Below are 22431 nucleotides of genomic sequence, written 5' to 3' on the forward strand. Positions count from 1 at the left end.
AGCTGCACCTGGATTGCAAGTGGTGGGGAAGCTTGTATGCTTTTTCACATGCAAAAGCCTCTCTCCACATAGAAAACTAGCATGACAAGGAGAAGGGTTCTAGCTTAGCCTTTTCTCTGACATGCTTGTTTTCTGTATGTGAAATTTCATTGTTGTTTAATTGTTGTTTAACCCCTGCTAACTTGGCAAAGAGGCACCGTTTAACGTGGTGATTCTCTTTAGTTAGCAGGGGGAGAGTAACTGGCCCTATGCACCGCCAGCACAGTACCTCCAGTGACTGTTGCTGGTGTCTGTCTTATGTTTCTTTTTAGATTGTGAGCCCTTTGGGGACAGGGATCCATCTATATATTTAATTCTCCTGGGTGTGCCTTGGAATGTGCATCCCGGAGCCCAGCTGATTGGCTGGGCAGCGGAGGCGCCTGATTGGCTGAGGCGCACCCAGGAGGATTGGTCGCCGCAGCGGCAGAGGGCCCGGCCACGGAGACCAGAGACGGCGATGGCCAGGCCCGGCCGTGGAGGCAGGCGGAGGTGAGACAGGCCACGGAGGCAAGCCCAGCCCAGCCGTGGAGGCAAGCGGCGGGCCTGGCCTGGCTGCGGAGGCAAGCGGTGGCGGTGGGCGCAGCCTGGCCGTGGAGGCAAGGCCCAGGAGGGGGGAAAGAAAGGGGGGGCAGAACTGGTGGTAGGGAGGAGAGGCGGTTGGGCCCAGCACCGGCTGGCCATGGTCAGCAAGCGGAGACTGGGGCAGAAGGTGGGGGGGGGAGAGGTAACCGCCGGTCCCAAAGAGCGCACAGATGCTCTGTGCGTGGTCGGCTAGTCTTATTTATTTGTTATTTCTCTGTGTAAACCACCCTGAGCCATTTTTGGAAGGGCGGTATAGAAATCGAATGAATAATGAATCAATCAATCAATAATGAAGGTGCATTCCATCCTGTGAGCCTTCACTTGCAGACCCGAAAGCGGTTCAGTGACTCCAACACAGGTTTACCACCTCAGTGAGAACTAAGCCTATGCAAAAAACAACAAAATAAAACATCCACTTCTTTTGCCAGTAACACCAAACACCTTGAATTAGATCTAATTATATAATTAGATTATATCAGATTATATAATCTTAGATTATATTTCTTTTTTATATTGTGAGCCCCTTGGGGGACAGGGAGCCATTTTGTTTGTTTGTTTATATCTATGTACACTGCTTTGGGGACTTTGGTTGAAAAGCGGTATATAAATATTCATAATAATCACCCTCACATTCATTCAAAGCTACTGCACAATCTTGCTCCCTTCTGCAGATAAGGTGCTTCCTTTTTGATGCATGCCATATGTTGTCTCTTAAGATTCATTGCATATGTTCCATCCTGGTCCTCCTCCTGTGGACTCTCTGACAACTAAAGTGCAGTGAAGTCCTGAGGATCCTAGGTAGATAAAACCCCTAGCACCTCCAGTAGCAAAGCTGGCGGGGGGGCGGAGGGGCACTTCCTGAAGCCAATAGTCTCAGTCAATATATAGCGGCTATGTTTGTTAATTAGATTGCACCTGATGGATACTCATTCATTTCAAGTGATCTTGAAATCTGGCACCCATTTTCATGAGAGGTATGATTTGACATAGATAAATACTCAGTAATGCATATGATCAGGAGCAAAAATAGAAAAGGTGCTGTGTGAATGGGCTTATGTGTACATACATACCAACAGCAGCAGCCTTTAGGATCCAGAGACTGATAGTGGCCATACCATGGATAAGTATCCAAGAACGAAGTGTTTAAACTTGAAGTCTATCAACATGTTTAATGTCAGACTGATATATCCAAGGACCTTTTCCCTAAATGAATAGAATTTACATACCATATAATGAGCATTCAATATAGAGCATTTACAGCATGCTGATGAGTCAATTAGTTTTCTATTTGCCGATCACAGAGGTGTCCAATATAAGCCCAATTTTTAATTGTATACATTGTACCTTTACATCAAGTGTGTTACTTGATTAATTATATAATAGCTTTCTCTCCATTGATTAGGGTGAATCACTTCATCGAGCTCTTTATTCCAAGCCAATAGAGTTCTCTCTGGAGGTTTTGTGCTACTATCCATTCACCCTGGGGCAGGGTGAAGTAGTTTTGTAATGTCCTATAATAGTAGATTAACAACTTTTCTAATTTCTTGGCTATATTATTCATTCATTCATTTAATATATATACTGCCTGACTCTGAAGGCTCTAGGTGGTTCACAAAAGTAAATACAATAAAAGCAAAATAAAACAACCATTAAAACAACAATATAAAACATTCACAGATTACTAAAAGACAGGCTAAAAAGATGTGTCTTAAGGGCTCTTTTAAAGGTGGGTTAAGTTGTTGACTAAACTAAACTAATGACAACAGTACAGCAACCAGCCTCAGAATTGACAATGAAGACATTGAAGTGGTGGATAGCTTTTAGGAGCGACCATCAACAATAAAAGATCCAGCAGTTAAGAAGTACACCATAGACAAGCACTTGGTAGGATTGCAATGAAGGCCTTGGAAAGGATATTTAGATGCCATGACGTGTCTACACCTATAAAGATTAGAATCGTTCAGACCATGGTTTTTCCCATGACACTCTATGGATGCGAAAGCTGGACTTTGAAGAAACAAGATAGAAAAAGCATTGACTCTTTTGAACTTTGGTGTTGGAGAAGACTTTTGAGGATACTATGGACAGCCAGGAAAACAAACAAATGGATCATAGAACAAATCAATCCATGATTTTCACCTGAGGCACAAATGACCAGGCTCAAACTATCCTACTTGGACACATTATGCGAAGATCCAAATCCCTTGAGATGTCCATAAAGCCGCGAAAAGTTGAAGGCAAGAGAAGAAGAAGACAACCAGCAGCAAGGTGGATGGACTGGATTACGACAGCAATTAATGCACCACTGAGAGACCTTAAAGGCCAAGTTGAAGACAGATCATCCTGGAGAGAATCTATCTATATGGTCACTAATAGTCGATACCAACTTGACGGCACTTAATCAATCAATCAAAGATGTTGAATCACAAACGGCTATAGGGAGCACATTCCAGAGCCCTGGAGTGACCAGAATCCCACGTCACCGCCAGATGAGCTGGCAGCATCTGGAGATGGACCTCTCTCAATGACCTTAATGTGCAGAGGGGATCATGCAGAAGAAGATGATCTCCCGGGTATCTTGGTCCTAAGCCATTTAGGGCTTTAAATGTAATTACCAACACTTTGTATTTTGCCCAGAAACCTATTGGTAGCCAATGAAATTGCTTTAAAACAAGCATAATATAGTCTCACTGAGAAACATCAGAGACCAATCTAGCTGCCACATTTTGGACCAACAGAAGTTTACGAACCACATACAAAGGCCACCCCACAAGGCCCACATAGAGCACATTGCAGTAGTCAAGCCTAGAGGTTACCAGAGAGTGCACCAGTTCTCAGATCTTTATTGACTTTGCATATGTAAAGCAAAGTACTGAATAACCCTATTGTTAATTGCTTGCTTAATTATATTTCTAACCTGCCCTTCAGGTTAAAAATAGCTCAGGGCCGTTAACCAACAATTAAAATTAAGGCGACTTTAAATCGGCAGTTGTAGCCGCAGTGACTACAGTGAAATGTAGGACGGTGCACAGTAGCAAAAGTGGAAATTGGTGCTATCTACATAGGATTCATTATTGCACTAGTCACAATTATTGAGAAAATGTGGCTGGTCCAAGTTTTCTAATATTTTGCGTGTATGTCTAATTTTCAATATGGTATTTTTTAAAATAAAAAATATAATAATTAGATTTTCACTTACTTTATTTTTAACAAATTTACAATTGTAAATTTTATCAAGAGTTAGCCTCTTGCTTATACAGTATATATCATGCTTATATGTTGGCGTTGAGCGGGCCAATACGTATGATTATTTTTCTTTCAAATGTTCCTTATTTTTCAAAAAAAAATTGCTAAAGCATTAATAGGGGAAGGAGAAATAAATCTGCAAAGAAATGAGGAAACAAATAATATTATCTCAAGTGGCATTATTAGTGTCTTTCCCCAGCTTTACGTCACGACTGCTTGTCTTGAAAGCTGATGCCTGCCTCCCGATTTTGTGCGACCTGTTTTTGGATTGGTGGCTCTGTTTTGCCAATCACGGGAAGCACCGTCGCCTATGGTCCCGCTTCCATATTGTACCACCTTTTCTTGCCTCTTGCTGATCTTCTAATACTTTGATCTAATTGGACCCAGAGCGTGTTCGTCATACCGTAATCCAATCAGAATCCACATTTGTCACTCCGAGGACGCCCCTGCCTTCTTCCGAGCCGAGGAAGGGAGCACGTGATAGGCAGACTTGTGGGAGTGCGGAAGCAGAAGGAGTAGCTACTGGTGTGGAAAAGGGTATGCATGTAACGGGTGGGAAAGCCGAGCGGCCGCTGTTGCCGTTGTGATGTAAGAAACTGCTCTTGCCAGCCCAGTCCTAATGAATGTTTACTCGGAAGTAAATCCACGGTGTTTGATGGGGTGCTGCCTTCCCAGGGAGTGTGTTTTGGATGGCCGCTTTGGACTTTATAGGGATGGAAAATCATTCACGTGGGAATGTTGTAGGTGGAGGGATCGGGAAGTGTCCCAGCGTCTTAGAGTGAGATGAGGGGAAACCCTAGATACGCCAAGTGTTACATTTCCTTATTTTGCTTTCTGGGAACAATAGTAGTGCAATTAAAGGTAAAGTCGATTGCCACAGATCTAACTGGGTAAATCTGCGTAAACAGATCTAAAGCTCATCCGATTCTAAAACAGACCCAAAAAAGCCCTCCTCCCCAAACCGTGTAAAGCTTGTTATTTAATATAGTGGTGTGTGTACGCACTATTTATTTTGGAGCCTTCTCACAACCTTCCCGCAGTACTTGTGCGGGGGAGGGGGTGACTTTCTAGGAATTGCATTAACTTCTTGATCTCCTAACAATCATGGCTAATTTTAACATGTGCCTTTTATCTGTTGAAGGAGGAGTGACTGATTGCAGACATCTGGCATTGGGGGGAGAAAGCACAGGGTGGTTTGGTCCAGTTTAGCAGGAGGGTGACTTGAAGCAAATGTCAAGCCAGGCACCACAGCGACCGGAGGGAGATAGGGTGGACCTGTGGGATGAAGAGGAACTGAGCAGAAAGGTCAGTGGGAAAGAGAGTTGTGTGAAACTTGCAAATAAATTTGTTCTGAGAGAAGGAAAGTGATGAAACAGCTGCTGCTTCTGTATTATTTCTGGTGTGCAGTCTTCAGGCAAATAGTGTCGTCTGCTGTAGGGAGAGAAAAGGAGAGAAAAACTTGGAGGTGGGAGTTGACCTAATGATGCTGGCCATTTGTTATCCAAGTCCTCCTTGTTGATCTTATAGATTACTTTCACCATTTGTAGGAGAATAGGGTTGTTGTTCTGCAACACAGACACACCTGCAAAGCAGAATACTAGATATCTTTATCAATATACTGCTGCATCCAGCCATGTGGCTCCTCCTCACTGCTGCTATTAAAAGAAGACCATAACTTCATTGTATTCTGCATGTCTTTGTCTGTCTTTCAAAACCATTTGGGATAAAACCATCATCGATGTATTTGTGTAAAACCATGAACTAGGTTTAGTAGGTGGGACCTTTGCATTTTGATGTAACTGAGTTGCCGTGTGTCCCCCACCCCCATCTTGCAGATTAAAGAGCAAAATGTTGTACTTGATGAACTTTCCAAGTTGAAGAAGAACCGGGTGAGTGCCTACAAAGTTGCTTTTGAAGGATTATTACTGAAAATAGGTGAAGGAATGCAGGGAATTATAAGTGGATAAATAGAAGATACAGTGATGTCCAGATCGTTGCACGACGGCCATATACAGAGTAGATTTCATTTATTGATGGATTTCTCTCTTGTGTTTCCTGTAACTGCAGCACAAGATGGCTAACAACAATAAGGAAAACAATTTAACTAAAATTCCATACAAAATAAAATACTACAATACACATTCATATTAGATTGGGGTGACGTAGCTGTGCACCTTGTTATTTGCCATCTCTTTCTGAAAGATAACAGCAACAAACTAGATGGATAGGATTGGGATGAACTTGCTGATTGGGGCTGGATGCCTTTTTGATACTGCTTAGGTGATTCGTCCCTAGTCCAGTACCATCACACCACTCTGCCAGAGTCATTATTGTTACAGCATTGCTCAATGCCACCACCCAAATCTGGTGATGGTGGCCATTGCCCATGGCTCAGTACCAGCCCAACATGCTGCACAAGTATGACATCTGAAGCGTACTTGTAAAGTCTCTGTGTGTAATATCACACTGATGCAGCAGTTGTGGCATCTCATTCAGCACCCTTCTTTGCCCGCAGGGTTTCTTGTAGAATCTAGCTGCAAGAAAGTGCATCCATTCACTTGGTGATACAGACATGATTAAGTCTTCACATATATAGAAGCATGGTGAGAGGATGCACAAGTGGCTCAACTTCATTTGATTGGAGTCTTGTGCAGTGATGCTGGACCTGCATTATTAGCTGCACACACATCTCCCTCCAGAAAGATGCACAGTCGAAATCTCAATGGAACTCCCAAAGCAGGAAAAGATACGATTTAAACCATGCACTCATCCTCTGTTATCATTTCTGTGAATTGGCTCTCGGCCAGTGTGTAGTCTCCTAGTCTGTTCTGTCAGAACCGCGATTTAAAGGGTGCTGCTCTTGTGCTGCAGCGTTGTGAGCCTGACCTCAGGCACTCTGCAGCAATGACTCTCAGGCTGTACTTTAGCGAGAAGAACAGACTACAAGAGTGGGCATAGCATAGTAATAACTCACAGAATTCAGTAGAGCAAAAAAGCATTATCTGAAGCATATCAGGATATATTTTACTTGTTATAGTTTATAAAGCAGCTCAAGGATCTATTTTTGTATGTGCTGGACAGAAATCCAGATAATCCAATCTTATAATCGAGCAAGACAAAGAGGCTATTCACACACACACATGCAAAAATGGACTAAGGAAGCCCAGCCCAATGTTGTATGCGCATGTGAACCACCAGGATCGGGCCCAATCCCAGCGGCAAACCTGCCTGTGAAGCCACCCCTCAAAACGGGGTTAAGAGAGCAAGCTTCTGTGGCTGCAAGACACAATCATGTGTCAGCCACGGCTGGCACACTCGGGTGGGGACGGGTTATCCCAATAATGTACCGTGCACTCACGTTATTGGAGCTCTGGGGGGCGGGGTGATGCACGGTGGCACTTCCCTGCACCCCGACCTCTGGAGCTACCAGCAGGATCTGATGCTTGTCTGAGCAGGCGATCTGCCTGCCCAAGGAGGAACAGCTGCTCATCTCCAGGGAGGGCGAATGTAACGCACTCTCCCCACAGACCGTCCTGGAGCCCTTCTCATTGATTGTGAGAAAAGCTCCAAAGTGGGAGAAAGGGAAGTAAGATGCATTCTGATTGATGAAGAATTCATTTCCCATATTTTACAGGAACTTTAAGTTCAGGTACAGCCAGATATCCTGTTTTAGCAGCGTTTAAGAACAGGGTGGCAGTGGGGGGTTAGAATTCAGGAATAAGAACCTGTCAGTGTTTCCTCATTTTTCCCCCCCAACTGTGTGCAGAATGAGTTTTGTTTTGGGTGGCAGTATCAAAGCAGGGTGTGCGCGCATGCATTCAGAGTGGGGCCTCCCTGATTCAATCTGAGAGGGATCTAAAATTAACTGAGCAGATATCAAAAAAACTTGTGAGCGTGCACATGCTTTAAAGGGAACACTGGAAGTGTCTGTTATTACAGGGTTCTTTTTCAAGTTTCTTACTATTGTGTTCTTATTTTTTTATCTTTCATATTATTATTGTCTCAGCCTTTTTTGTAGGGAGTTACAGTTTGTTTCATCTTGTTTTTCAGAAGGTTTACAGGCAGCAGCCCAACAGCAACATTTTCTTTCTAGCAGACAGGATCCAAATGTTATCTGACTGCAAAAGTATGTTAATAAGACATGTTCTGTTTGATTTTTCTGTGTATGTACTGGATGTGTTTATCTGATTTTAAAGCTGGTACTTTTGGAAAACAAATTAAAGTTCCTATGTTCATATAAAATATTCTGTAGTTGTTGATACTGGTATTAAATAGCACAAAACAGTACTGTTCGCTGTGACCTGTTTCAGTTACAATGCTAAACCAGGGTTTAGCAATACATAGATGATCCAAAGACAGCTCACCCCCCCCCCCTTCTCCTCTCGGAGGCACAAGAGGAGGCTTTCACTTTAAGAAGTGCTGTTTCACTTTGTTTATGAACTCAAGGAACTGTGGTTTGTTAATTACAGTTAGAACAAGCCAATTTATCATTTAGTGAGGCTGTTTACCTGTGCATCCAAGAGTGGAATAAGGCAGCCAAGCTCGCTATTGCCTGCACTTGTGAAGCTGCAGTTGCTGGCGGCGCTGTGGCAGTAGCAAACCCGCCTGTGCAGTCATAATGCACTGCACACTTGTGTGGTGCATTATGGGGAATTCCAAGGGCCAGGACGACGCATCTCGTCCCCTGACCCTCCGTGCTGCTGGCGGCTGCCAGCGATCGTCTGGGCAGGCAGTCAGCCCACCCAGTGAGCAACTGCGGGGAAGGTAAGTTTGTACAGCCTTCCCTGCCTCCCTCCACCAAGCCTTTATCCCTGATTGTGAGAAAGGGCTCACTGTGTGTTAATGAAATGACTAGGCTAGAATGCACAGATGTGAGCTGCTTAAAATACTTTTACTAACAATTTGTTTTGCTGTCTTCCATGTGTTAAAACTTAATTTTTCTTTTTTTTAACTATGTGTACAGACTCACTAGATGAATTGAAGAAGGCACGTGAGGAAATGGAGAATGCAGAGAAAGCCAAAATCAAGAAATAGCTTACTCAAATATTAGTTTGCAATGTGTGGCATTTGCTGTGTGGTCAGTTTGTCTGCTCATCCCACTGAAGGTTGTCTCTTGAAAGAGAATATCCTGTGTAATCTTAAAAGAAGAGGCCCTAACAGCAGCCAACAGTTAGTAAAAACTTTGCTCCATCCTTCATACCAATGCTTATTTTCTGGCCACGTACTTCACTTAAGAGGGCCAATGACTCCACAGCCTGTGGAAGATCCTGTGAGTGGGAATGTGCTTCTCTGGAATGGAGAAATCTTCAATGGAATTCCTTTAGAGTCTGAAGAGAATGACACGCAAGTTATTTTTCACCAGCTTTGCTCAAGCAGTAATGAATCAGACATTTTGTCAGTGCTATCTTCTGTTCGGGGTCCATGGTCTTTTATTTTTTATCAGGCATCCAGACACTACTTGTGGTTTGGTAGGGACTATTTTGGTCGTCGCAGTTTACTGTGGCAATTTAATAAGGAGCTCAACAAGGTTCTCGTTCTTTCTTCTGTAAGTGCTGTTTCTGAAACTGATAATCAATGGCATGAAGTGCCGGCATCTGGAATTTTCAAAATTGATCTCCGGGTTTGTGCTACATCTGAAGCTGTGACTTTAACATTGCATCCTTGGAAATGTTCTTCTAGAGAGAATGCATTTGAAGAAGTCCTAAATCGGATTTCAAAAGATTTGCCAACTTATGTGTCGCTTGAAGTGAATGAATCCCACTCATTGGAAGCACCCGTAGTTCCTTTAAATGAGGAGATCCCTGAAGTGCCAGAGAAGTCCCACTCCTTTGTTTTTACCAATGGTGTACCTGCTGTTGAAGATCTTCAGATATTTCTCACAGAACACTGCAAAAAGGAATTAGTTCACCAGTTTATTGATGTCTTGAGTACAGCAGTAAAGAGGCGAATATTATGTCTGGTTAGAGATGCTGATGAACTAAAAGAAGAGGTGGCAGCTTTGCAGAAACCCTGTGTTGCAATACTTTTTTCTGGTGGCATTGATTCCATTCTTTTGGCTACTCTTGCTGATAGACATGTGCCTCTGGAAGAACCCATTGATCTTCTCAATGTGGCTTTCCAGATTACAGACAAAGCTAGACAAAATAGTTCCACTAGGAAATTCAGCAAAGAGAAGAAAATATTGCCACCTACTCAGAAATGTTTTAGTGACACTGATATGTCTCTGTCATGCTTTGATGTGCCTGACAGAATCACAGGCAGGGCAGGATTGGAAGAACTAAAAACAATTAATCCTTCAAGATCTTGGAATTTTGTGGAAATCAATGTTACACTTGAGGATTTAAAAGCAATGAGACAGCAACGCATACGCCACTTAGTTTATCCACTGGACACTGTATTGGATGATAGTATTGGTTGTGCTGTGTGGTTTGCTTCCAGAGGAGAAGGTCTGATTACCAACCAGGGAGACAGAAGACACTATCAAAGTCCAGCTAAAGTATGAAACTGTTTATTGACTTGTGACAAATTACTTTAAACAAAACCATAATGCTGTTGGAATTCTATAGTTGGTGGTTTTTATATATTTTAAAATCCTATACTTTGTAGTCATAATAACTGTGTAACTGAGCCTGAAATCTTGTATCCTCTTTCCTGGAAGTAAGCCCTGTTAGTGTTGGTTTTGCTTCTGAGAAAACATGCTTGGGATCACACTGCATGTACAGGCTGAAGGATGATGCTGTATGAATTCTGGCTGCAAGAAGAATTAATATTCAAGGTAGTGAAGACCCTACAGCTGTTGGAGCCTCCTTTGGCAGTAGAAGCTGTTGCAGAGAAACCAAAGGAGGCACCAACTGTGCGTGCAGTTCCTTCTCTTATGTCAGATCTACTGCTTTGGATTGCAGCCATAGATCCTTTGCAGTGGGTTTATTGATAGGGAGAAATCATCCCTCTTAACAAACATATTAAGCAGAAAGAGACATCTCACCACATTGTTCTTTTTGGAACACACACAATGTGGCTCTTTCACTTAATCTGATTAATGTCTCTGCCAAACTCTGCTCCTATTCCCACTTCTTCACTGGGACAGAACTGGACATCTATACAAATGTTACTTGCAGGTACACAATCTTAATGTGTGTTATTTTGGATGTATATGTAAGTAGATTTTCTAAAGTGATTTTAAATATAAAGTACTTCTGCATTGAGACCTGGTAACTGCTTTGAATAATATTTGGGAAGTTGGATATAAATGGTTAAATAGCTGACAATTCTTTGTATTCCACTTTAGGTCATACTTACAGGAATCGGAGCAGATGAGCAGCTTGGGGGCTATTCCAGACACCGCATTTGCTTTAAGAAATATGGTTTAAAGTGTTTGATTGAAGAACTAAGAATGGAACTGGGCCGTATTTCTTCTAGAAATCTTGGCCGAGATGATAGAGTTATTGGAGATCATGGCAAAGAAGCTAGGTAAGCTGGCAAACTGGCAAGGCTTTTGTCTCGGATGAAGCTTTATGTTCAACCCTTTTCCTTTTGATATTACATGACCTTTAAACAGATGTGAGTGTGGTATGCACCTTCATATTTTGGAGGCTTATTTGGGGAGCTGTTCTTTTAAGAAATGTAATTTGAAAAGAACACTTTACTGAGAATACTTCCAGCCATGATAACTTCACTAAGGTACACTCTCTCTGGGCAGTTTTATACAATATCTGAAGCTGCCACCAGAACAGAGCTTATGGCAGTCATTCTGGATATTTTTCTTTCTTTCTTGGTGCAAATAATTATACAATTTTTGATGGATCTATAGAACTACACAACAAATTCTACATAGTTTCAAAGGCTTTGGGTTGTTTCTTGAACAGCAGGCTCCCACTCCCCATGCCACATAGAAAACTGTGTTTTAAATTGGAAGAACACGCTCAGGTCCTTGGGCTTATCTAAGTCTTCTAAATCTTATTGAAATAATATCAATTTATAGCTGTGCAATGATATGTTTTAATAGACATATGTATATGTTAAACATTATTTTTACAGTTCTGGAAAACATTTGGATTAACTCTTGGAACCAGTTCAGATGTGATGCTAAGCCACAGTCCAGTCCTAAGGGAGCTGTGGGCTTGCATTCTCCTCCCCACCCCACACCACCCCTTTCTCTTTAGCATAAGAGGAGGAGAATTGACCCTTCTGCTTTCAATTTAAAACAAATTGCAATTCTGTGTTGCATATACACTTGGGAAATTGAGGTTAGTTAGAACAAGCTCACATATCAAATCATGGTTTCTTCCTAGCTTGTTCTAAAGGGAGTTAAATTGGGGCTCCCTGAGTTCCGATGTAATGAGGAGTTGTCATTTATCCTTAAAGTAAAACAGAAGCTTTCACTTTCTTTCTCTCCCAGAGAGGAGGGGAAAGGGAATTGGGCGAGTCTGCAGTTTCCTTAGGTTCATTCACATAGCGCTAAACCATGATTTAGCATTATATCTCAGCCAGACTTTCCTGTAACTGTCAAAAAACAGTCAATTTTATTAATTTGCATTTATAGACAGCTTTTTGTACCCCACTTGAGGGCTTTTGCCAATCACAGTTTAAAATTACAATTCCATAAAAATACAACAAAAACAGGAAAAAGAAGGCAGACAGTAGCAGTATAAAGGCACAAATCAACAGCAGAATGAGATTCACTGAAAAATTTCTTTAAAAAAGAAAAGAAAAAACCCTTGATGTTCATATTTAACTTTAAATAAAATAACCACTTATGTCATTCTACTCTTTAGATTTCCATTTCTTGATGAAGAGGTGGTATCTTTTCTGAATTCTCTTCCTGTCTGGGCAAAAGCAGACTTGACTTTACCTCGAGGCCTTGGGGAGAAATTGCTTCTGCGCCTGGCAGCTGCCGAACTTGGCCTGACAGCCTCTTCTGTTCTGCCAAAGAGGGCCATGCAGTTTGGTTCCAGGATTGCAAAAATGGAGAACAGCAATGAAAAAGCATCTGACAAATGCACAAGGCTCCAGTTAGTTTCATAGAGTAGCTCTATACAGGGTTCAAGACTGCCTTTTAAATGTTAATTTCCCAATGGACACAATCCAAGAAATTTTAGTTACAATTAAGTTTGGGGTTCTGTGCACTTGGTGAGGAGTAAATCCCATTGGGATCAGTGGGGCTTTCTTTTGAATAAGCCTTTATAGGATTCGATTGCAGTACCTCAGTAACAGCAAGGGAGATAGAAGCTGGTTACAGTTTCCATTAATCTTAGTAGGATTAAGTCATGGCAAACCAGCTGGATTAGTATCTTCTGCAAGATGTGTCATTGAAATGAAATTGAATAGAGGGGGTTATGTCTCATAATTTGTCTATTCTTAACATGTAATTTACATTTTTATTTTAAATAAAGGACTATTAAATTGATGTTTGTTTGCATTCAGAAGTACGAAGTTTTTCTTACTAAGAAATACATTTATTAAGACCACAGAGCTTGTCTTCCTGTAGAATGCTACCAATTGCATATATCAAATCCATAATTTCTACTCATTAATACTTAAGGGGATGTCCTGGCGAATATTCAGCTGTTTCCAGTTTTGTTCTTCATAATCCTGCACAAATCTTCTCACATTTCCTGTATCTGTGTGTTACTTCCTCACAGCAGTACAACATTGCTAAAAGAAATTTGAGTAAAAAGAGAGAGAAAGAGACAGGGAGAGAGAGAGAGAGAGGAGTTTATTTGGTCATTGACCAGCAAATATTTACAATAAACCAGCATGTATTTTACAAATAATATAACAGAACCTGGCCATAACAGAGATAATATCAGTGTCCACATTAGTTAAAAAATGATCTAAGTAAAATTCACCAGACATTTGTGAGTGGGTCACTTGTTGCACTAGTACTCTTTAAAGATAGAATTGCATCTTTAAAAAGAAAAAGTCTCAGAGTGAAAGAGGGGCAAAAGATTTGTGCATCTGTATGGTGCGATGTTTCCTTAACTTAGGACTACTCTGACATGCACAAGCGGTTTCCCTGGCCAGCTGTCTAAAGCAAATTAAATGGGAAAGTCATAGCTGTATTGTCAGATGTGTTTACTAAACCATATATACAATTGGGTTGTACTTCTAATGCTCCATAAGAAACAATGCAAATAAGAGCATATCTTCCAATTGCACTAAGAAATGTTTAAAATTTAGGATGTTATATATTACATTACAGTACACCACTTTTCCTCATTAGTGTGACATACTAGAAAATGTGCACTTGGGCACATTGGATATACAGTACTAGCTGATCCAGCACAGACCATCTGCACACCTAGTTCTCCCTGTCCTTCCCCGCATCCCTTCAGCCCCAGTTTGTTCTGCACATGGATTTCTTTTCCCTCCCTGCCAACCGCCGGCAGTTTCCCTCGCCAGCTGGGGTGGCCGGCACTTTCCCTCCCTACTGGCCAGGCTGGGCTGTAGGAGCTTTCCCTCCCTGGGGGCTGGGCTGGGCTGTAGGAGCTTTCCCTCCCTGGGGGCTGGGCTGGGCTGTGGGAGCTTTCCCTCTCCGCCCGCCAGCGGCACTTTCCCTCCTCGCCGGACGGCCGCTACTACCATTTTCTCCCGGTGACTGTCCCTCAGGCAGCTGCTCGCAAACTCTTGTGAGAGCTGCCACACATGGGATTAGCGACAGGTATGTTTAGGAGAATTATATAGATTGTAGGTTTACTGTGTTAAATGCTGTTCTATTATGTGAAGGTAAAGTTGTGCTGTTGAGTCGGTGTCGACTCCTGGCGACCGCAGGGCCCTGTGGTTGTCTTTGGTAGAATACAGGAGGGGTTTACTATTGCCTCCTCCCACGCAGTATGAGATGATGCCTTTCAGCATCTTCCTATATCACTGCTGTCCGATATAGTTGTTTCCCATAGTCTGGGAAACATGGCAGCGGGGATTCGAACCAGCAACCTCTGGCTTGATAATCAAGTCATTTCCCTGTTGCACCGTTATGTAGTAAAAGCCAAATATATACATGTTTAGCTATAAATACATTCTTAGAGCCAAACTGGGTGGAAATCCATGATTGGCTCTCCTGGTTTTTGTTTTTGTTTTTCAAAACAGCTATGGTGCTGCTTGAATTGCATTGTTAATATGCCTCTGGAGGAGATCTGTTTTTAACCAGTATTAAAAGGTGCTATTAGATCTGCCACTAAAAGCTCAAATGGCTTTCATGCCATGCAACACCTGCCACAGTGGCCAACCAGATGCCTTTGGAAAGTCCACCAGCAGGACATCTGTAAGAAAATAGCCTCCCACCAATTGGTATTCAGAGGCACGGTGCCTCTGAACCTAGAGATTCAATATAGCCGTAATGGCTAGTAGCCATTAATATACTTGTCCTCCATGAATCTATCTAATCCACTTTTAAGCCATCTAGGCTAGTGGCCATCATCACATCTTGTGACAGCAAATTCCAGACATTAACTTTGCATTGTGTGAAAAAATGTGTGTGTTGTATAAATACTTCCTTTTATCTGTCATGAAGTTCCTACCAGTCAGCTTCTTTGGATGACCCTTCATTAGATGACAAGTTCTGGGAGAGGAAGGCAGGGTGTGGATTGTGTGCCCTTTTTTTACACCATGTGTAATTTTGTAAATCCTTATGTCGCCTGAGTGGCCTCTTTCATTCTCGCACACTACGTGAACATTTTTGTTCATCAATGCACCTCAGCCCCTAGGTCTTTCTCCAAGCTAATCACTGCCACTCCAGGCCTCAGCGAACAGAACTCAACTACTTTGTGTCTCTGCCCGGGAGTGCTATTGAGTGAATCTGGAACAGCATGTGATGCAATCTCCATGGTCTATGGCCACTATAGAGCAGACAACAGATTATTTGAACATGCACCCACATTAATCTTTACAATATTGAGGACTGTTTCTGAATAAACAAACCAGTTCTTGGCAGGTATGGAGTGAATGGGAATTACTTCTGTCATGCAGTTGTTAGAAGGGCAGGGAGCTCAAGGAAAAAAGAGGTAAAAACCCTGCCTTACACTCCCAGTCTCCTCTGCTCTCCATCCCACAGGTTTCCTCACAGTTGACCTCACTCATTGTTCTGTGGCTTCCATAGCAACAGCTTCTCCTTCTATAGGGAGACACTACACAACAGCTGTGAGATGCGAAGTGGGTAATCTCAGGTTCTGGGGCAAGCGCAGGTCTCACAATTGTCATGTGTGCTGTGGCACATGCATGGGCTGATTTTTAGAAAGCTCCATCTGGATGTGGGAACACCTTCTGGTGGTACTTTTTCCCCTCCCTTAAAAGATTGCTGCCTCTCTGTGGCAGTCTTGAATTTATTTCACTCCCTGAACCAGTAAACATAACAGGGTGGGGAAAACCTCAAGCCCACAGGTGATTTACTACTTAAAATATTTTACTACCTTCCAGAAAGTGTTAAAGAGTAATAAATGTGCGCAGATAAAATAAGGATGAGTTGCAGGCAGCCCACTCAGAACTCTTGGATAATCCTAGGGGATAAGCTTATATAAACAATAGCCTAATGTAGGGGTAGATCTGTATCAATAACCAATGAAACTTCATATTGCCTTAGATGCAATTTATTTTTAATCATTGCTTGAAGTTGTCTAAGAACTTACTATTTTTACTAGGATGTAAGCCCATTGATTTACTATAGTTCCTGGGAGGTCATCAAATTCAGCATGTCAGCAGGAATGCAGCTGCATGCAAAGTTATTTGGCTACCTTTTAAACTTTTCAATCTAAAAGGAATACATAATAATGATCATTTATCATAGAGCAGTAACATGAAGTGATGGCATAGGTAGATTGAGGATTGCTGTGGTATCTCACCTTCTGATTGCATTGTGTAATCCCAACCGCAATGTATCTGCAGTATTTATTTATTTATTTATTTATTTATTTGATTTGATTTCTATACCACCCTTCCAAAAATGACTCAAGGTGGTTTATACAGAGAAATAATAAGTAAGATGGATCCCTGTCCCCAAAGAGCTCACAATCTAAAAAGAAACATGAGATAGACACCAGCAACAGTCACTGGAGGTACTGTGCTGGGGGTGGATAGGGCCAGTTACTCTCCCCCTGCTAAATAAAGTGAATCACCATGTTAAAAGGTGCCTCTTTGCCACATTAGCAGGGGTGGTTCCTGTTGTACTGATAGAGAACTGAGCCTGAGAGATATTATTGGCTTATTCAAGATTTAAAGCTGCATGTTAGAGGTGACACCTGAAATTGAATCTTTCCATTCCAAGGCCATCGGTCTTTCTGCAGCATTACGCTTAGTCAATATTTTATTCTGTCTTTGTAGAAATATTTATTTTTCAACAAATCAGTACAATATTTATGATTTTATTCTATCTATATATCTAAATAGGATACTGTAGTTAGAAGCAGCAGAACAGAAGAGGCTGAATGATGCTGAGGGCAATCAAGAAACCACCACTTCGAAATGAGCAAGCTGATGAAGCGGCATATTTAGCACACTTAGCAGCACAGAGAAATGCAAGTGCCTTCTTTGAGAAATTTGAGCGAAGTGAGCTTCAGGAATTACTTACCATGTCATTCTGCAGCTGGTTGGCAGCCAGAGACGACTTACGCCAACCATTAGAATTTCCCAGTGGAGTTATGACTCAAATGAAAAGCATAAATGTCCAAACAGCTATTTTGCTTGCACCCGTGGAACCAGGCATAGATTTGGATTGTAGAGAGATTCATCAGATTATCAGAGAGCTGGCTGTCGGAATTTACTGTTTGAACCAAATACCCTCGATCAGTTTGGATGCCAATTACGATCAGAGCACTTCTTGTTCACTTCCTCCAGCGTACTATGACACGAGAATTGGACAAATGTTGATCAATGTTGACTACATGATGAAAGCTCTATGGCATGGAGCATACATGCCCAAAGAGAAACGGGTGAGATTCTCCGAACTGTGGCGTTCTAGCATGGATATCGATGCTGATGGCATCCCGCAAACAGAAAGAACAGCTTGCACAGAGTTTTGTCAAGCTGGTAAGAATAATATTTATGGTGGCATGTTTCTGAGAGCTACGCTGCACATTTGGTTCATGAAGCACATTTTCATGTAGGAAAAAACATAAAAACAGCATGTAGAACACCATGTGTCACAATCGCACATATCTCTTATATTGTGCACACATGTGGCATGCACATACAGGGAAATCTTAACTAGTCATGGTTGCCTGGCAAGCATACACACAATTAAATAGAGCCCCTGGTGGCGCAGTGGTAAAACTGCCACCCTGTAACCAGAAGGTTACAAGTTCGATCCTGACCAGGGGCTCAAGGTTGACTCAGCCTTCCGAGGTCGGTAAAATGAGTACCCAGAATGTTGGGGGCAATATGCTAAATCATTGTAAACCGCTTAGAGAGCTCCAGCTATAAAGCGGTATATAAAATGTAAGTGCTATTGCTAAATAGCTATACAAGTGCAACATTATGATCAGGCACATTCACAAGCTCAAGTGAAGTTAGGTTTTCCAGTTTCTGACTTGGAGATGGTATAGAATTCAACATTTTGGCCCCAATCCAATTTTAATCATGGGCAATGTGGCCCCAGACATAGATGTACATGATTTTAGATGTACCTATTGTTTTAGATTTTTTAGATGTACCTATTGTTACCTTAATTTTTTAAAACGCTGTTGTTTAAAAAGTGTACTTATGCATACCCATTTACATCAAAAGACATATCCAGCTAGTTCAATACAGCTCAGATGAACATAATAAGATGAGGGGGATGTGAATCCAGATGTGCATCTGAATTTGGCAACACTCACAGAAGACTGCTTACACATGCAGATCTCTCTTGCTAGATCAAGGAGCATGACTATTTTATTCAAAATCTGAATAGAAAAGAAAAGGTTATATAGTGTAATTTCCTAATTTGCCAGTGACAAACTTTAATCAGGCATCTGATTGTTTAGCACCTCTGATGGTGTGTGTGTGTGTGCGTATATGTGTGACGACAATCCTAGAATATTTTGAGTTATGTGCTCTTCATCAGGAGAAAAGGATAAAGAAATGACAGTGTTAATGAGAGTATATTCTTTTCTTCTTCTTTTTTAAGCGGGGTAAAGAGAAACACTGTTCAGAAGACCACTAAGACACCTTTTTCCAGGAAAGAGGTATCTTCACGGTCTTGTGAACAGTTTTATTTGCACCAGTGGATCTTTTGTTTCTTTTGGTTTGGGTACTGCTCTCTCTTTTTCTTTTGCAGACATGAGTAAAGTGATCTTTAACAAGGAAGGGTATCCCGAGGCCTTTAAAATACACTTCTCAGAAGTTGAGACATTTGAGTTACATTTTCGCATATTGTTTACATTTTTTTCAGACAGAGATATATCCATGTATGACAGCAAATATCTGTATTTTAAAATATTCATTTTTTATCTCATGTATTTATAGATCTTTTATGTACATGTGTATGATATAGGTCTAATTGATATTTCAAAGGAACCAGATTTTGAAGGAATCTATGATGAAAACATGAATGAAGATCCAACTTATAACCCTAACAGCATAGAAGAAAAAACATGGTTCATGCAGTTTGTAGATTATCTCTTGCTTAAGTTGACTTTTGCTACTACAGAGGTTCAGCAATATGAAAATGTGTTAAAGTTTGATGCAAAATACCATCTTTGTAATGCAATAAGGATGACTGAGGATCGCCTGGATAGTGTTGCATATCAGAGGCTACAGCAGAGGTTGTCTCTTCAACAAAAACTTCTGAAAAAATACCTAGAAAAAAAAGCAGAAATCCGCAGGAATATAGCATACCTAAAGCTAATGAGTTTACTTATTCCATTTATCATCAATTTAAGAAGAAAAAATAAAATTCCAAATTTAAGCCGACTTCTTCAGCCATACTCAGGTAAGAATATGTGCCATCTGTATGTAATCAGACTACCTTTACTCCATGAGCAAGATCTAGTAGATCTAGGAGTAACAAGCCATTGACAGTGGCCTATTTCTCACTGAGGTGGTAAAGTCAGCTTTACCACTTCAGCCCACAAATATGGGCTCACATGACTGGATGCTCCTTCATGCAACCCCACCCCACCCCCCAAACCCAACAATTCTCCACAAAATTAGCATGTAAGGAGAAATGTTCTAGTCTAGCCTTCTTCCTAATATTCCAGTTTTCTATATGGAGGGTGTTTTTGTTTTTAAATGAAAAAACATTCCTGCAGTTTATAGTGACACAGCCCAAATGCAAGTTTAGCAATAGCAATAGCAATAGCACTTACATTTATATACCGCTCTATAGCCGGAGCTCTCTAAGCGGTTTACAATGATTTAGCATATTGCCCCCAACATTCTGGGTACTCATTTTACCGACCTCGGGAGGATGGAAGGCTGAGTCAACCTTGAGCCCCTTGGTCAGGATCGAACTTGTAACCTTCTGGTTGCAGGGCAGCAGTTTTACCACTGCACCACCAGGGGCTCTTCTGCACCACCAGGGGCTCTCTTTACCTCTTCAGTGACAATTAGGTTAGTGAAAAGTATATTTGCTCTCAGTGGTGCTCCTACCCCTGGACTTTGGGGCCAAGTCCAGGGCCTTCACACCCTCTGAGGGCCCCCAAATCCTCTTTAGTCTCTCCTGGGTGGTGTGGTCGCTGCTGGCCTGCACTATGCCAGGCAGCCAAGTGTGATTGTGACCTGTGCTTTAGAGACAGAGGCGGGAGTGGACGGGAATATGTGGGATGGGAATATGTTACATTGCGTGTTGAAATGTTTCTGCTAATGCATATTTACATAAATACACTTGTTTTATATTCTTACATTCTTGTGAATTCAATTGCTGTTTGTGCCCTCAAAAACCCACATGTTAAAAAATACTGCATTCGTCACGGTGTATGTGTAGGGGGATGATTCTTAACTTGTGGGAGGGCAGGCTCCGAAGGCCTTTAGGTCCAGGCTCCAAAATTACCTAGGTGCACCTCTGTTTGCCCTGGTGAGTGAGTGATAAGTTTTGCTGGAGGACTACTTTAAGAAGGGTGTGGAGGGTAGTGGGCCAATAACCCATGCCCTCTTCTCCAAACGGCATCTTCTCAGGAGTGTAGCAAAGTCAGAGTGGGCCCAGGGACAAGATTTTAAAATGGGCCCCTCACTGCCTTCCTCTCCTTCTCTTGAGCGCTTTCCAGATTAGACCCTGTAACGGGCTCACGGCAAAATCTCTGAAATGTGCCTCCACACTTCCTGTATTGTGACACCGCAGACCCTACACTGACAGCAGGGTGCCTTTCACATTTCTGCTGCTTTGTTTCGGATTTAATAGCTGCGATATATTGATAAGACATATGTCCAGCGTAAAAAGGTTGCTGTTTTTTTCAGGTTGTTAGTTTTCGCGAGACTGCTCCCCCTGCTGGACACTTTGCTATTTATGTTTTGAATGCGATTTGCCTGAACGGAAGCATTTTGCCGCTGTTCCACGGCTAATCTGGAAAGCGCCCTGTCCCCATGTTTTTGTTGCAGAAGAACATTAAGGACAAGTGTAATATAGAGTAGCAGATTAACAGAGGACAGGAATCTACAGTTACAAGGTGTAAATAACAGCAGAACCAAATAATACAACAATATCAACGAAGAACTTTAATAACTGTGTGTATCCTAACTATTGTTACAAGGTGTAAACAACAGCAGAACCAATGCAAGACCAGGTTGCATCTGATCACCTTAACGGTCCCTTTCTTTTTTGTAGTCCAAAGTGATTCCTTTGTTTCCTTTAATGTATTTGCACGGGGGAGGGGAGAAGAGAAGAGATGATACTCTCTGGAGTATCATCGAAGCTAGTAATATAGGTAGCCAAGAGGGGCAGCTTGGTGAATCACAGCTGTTCACTCAGCACTGGAGACAGTGGTGGGGAGGCAAGCACAACCAGTCACCAGTACTATTTCCCCCCCCTCCATTCCTCCCTCTCTCCATCCCTCCCTGCACCAGCCCAACTGTGATCCATCCACTCTCTCTCCTTGCTGCCAAGCCAGTGAAAAGTTGCTAATCGATCGAGCGAAAGAAAAGCCAGACATACAAAACACAAGTCAGCAGCCAATTGTTGTTGTTTTTCTGTAGGGGGAGAGGGGAGAGGCAGCTTTGCAGATTTCTCCCCCCTCATTTGCCTTTTCTCTCCGCCTTTGACAGCGGATTTCTGGCAAGCAGAAGAGGAGCTTGGCAGCTGGCTGTTTTGCATTGTAGCAGTGGAGGAGAGAAGCCATTGCTGCCACTGAGCGTGCCTCTCCTGCGGCTGGGCTGGGCTGCAGAAAGGTGGAGGAGAGAACGTTTTTATTCAGGCTGGCCGGCACCGGAGCAGCTTGGACGCTTGAGGGAGGTGGCAAGCGAGCAAAGCCTTCTCCTCCCTCCACTGGGCGAGGAGCCTTGCGGGCCTCTCAAACCCTGTGGGCCCAGGTGCAAACACGCCCTCTCCCACTTGTCCAAGGGAAGCTACATCCCTACATCTTGTTCAGTACTGTTACCATGGAAACTGCTTATATACGTGTTTGCCTCTGGGGTTAGCAATTGGTGGGCAGCAGTGACTGTGCC

The 22431-nt window shown here is 42.3% G+C and overlaps 2 protein-coding genes across 7 annotated transcripts in view; both read left to right on the plus strand.

Moving 5' to 3' along the window:
* Window positions 1-422: 422 nt before the first annotated feature.
* ASNSD1 (asparagine synthetase domain containing 1) lies at window positions 423-13273 on the plus strand. Of its 4 annotated transcripts, none has more exons than XM_053284892.1 (7): window positions 423-528; window positions 5009-5172; window positions 5703-5756; window positions 7918-7993; window positions 8831-10363; window positions 11156-11337; window positions 12642-13273. In XM_053284892.1, the coding sequence occupies exons 5-7, from the start codon at window positions 8924-8926 to the stop codon at window positions 12889-12891; spliced, it is 1872 nt and encodes a 623-aa protein (XP_053140867.1). In that variant the 5' UTR covers window positions 423-528; window positions 5009-5172; window positions 5703-5756; window positions 7918-7993; window positions 8831-8923; the 3' UTR covers window positions 12892-13273. The 4 variants fall into 4 exon arrangements, with proteins under 4 accessions (XP_053140867.1, XP_053140865.1, XP_053140866.1 ...); XM_053284890.1 differs by lacking the exon at window positions 423-528 and adding an exon at window positions 3965-4455; XM_053284891.1 differs by lacking the exon at window positions 423-528 and adding an exon at window positions 3965-4404.
* A 2708-nt stretch (window positions 13274-15981) lies between these two features.
* ANKAR (ankyrin and armadillo repeat containing) overlaps window positions 15982-22431 on the plus strand; it is a 70358-nt gene continuing 63908 nt past the window's right edge. The window contains exons 1-3 of one of the 3 annotated variants that reach the window (XM_053272991.1): window positions 15982-16014; window positions 17245-17883; window positions 19328-19765. In XM_053272991.1, coding sequence (XP_053128966.1) covers window positions 17283-17883; window positions 19328-19765 — 1039 coding nt within the window. In that variant the 5' untranslated portion in view covers window positions 15982-16014; window positions 17245-17282. Of the gene's footprint in view, window positions 16015-16064; window positions 16243-17244; window positions 17884-19327; window positions 19766-22431 lie in introns of those variants that run through there. The other 2 variants (XM_053272995.1, XM_053272981.1) reach the window with 2 other exon arrangements.

The sequence above is a fragment of the Hemicordylus capensis genome, chromosome 1 (assembly GCF_027244095.1).
Source record: "Hemicordylus capensis ecotype Gifberg chromosome 1, rHemCap1.1.pri, whole genome shotgun sequence".
Lineage (NCBI taxonomy): Eukaryota > Metazoa > Chordata > Lepidosauria > Squamata > Cordylidae > Hemicordylus > Hemicordylus capensis.

Bases quoted from the DNA above. Each gene is read 5' to 3' on its own strand.
- ASNSD1 (XM_053284892.1), top strand. From the start codon at position 8,924: ATGTGTGGCATTTGCTGTGTGGTCAGTTTGTCTGCTCATCCCACTGAA. The intron at 10,364-11,155 runs GTATGAAACTGT...ATTCCACTTTAG, and splicing joins ACTATCAAAGTCCAGCTAAA to GTCATACTTACAGGAATCGG. The intron at 11,338-12,641 runs GTAAGCTGGCAA...TCTACTCTTTAG, and splicing joins GATCATGGCAAAGAAGCTAG to ATTTCCATTTCTTGATGAAG.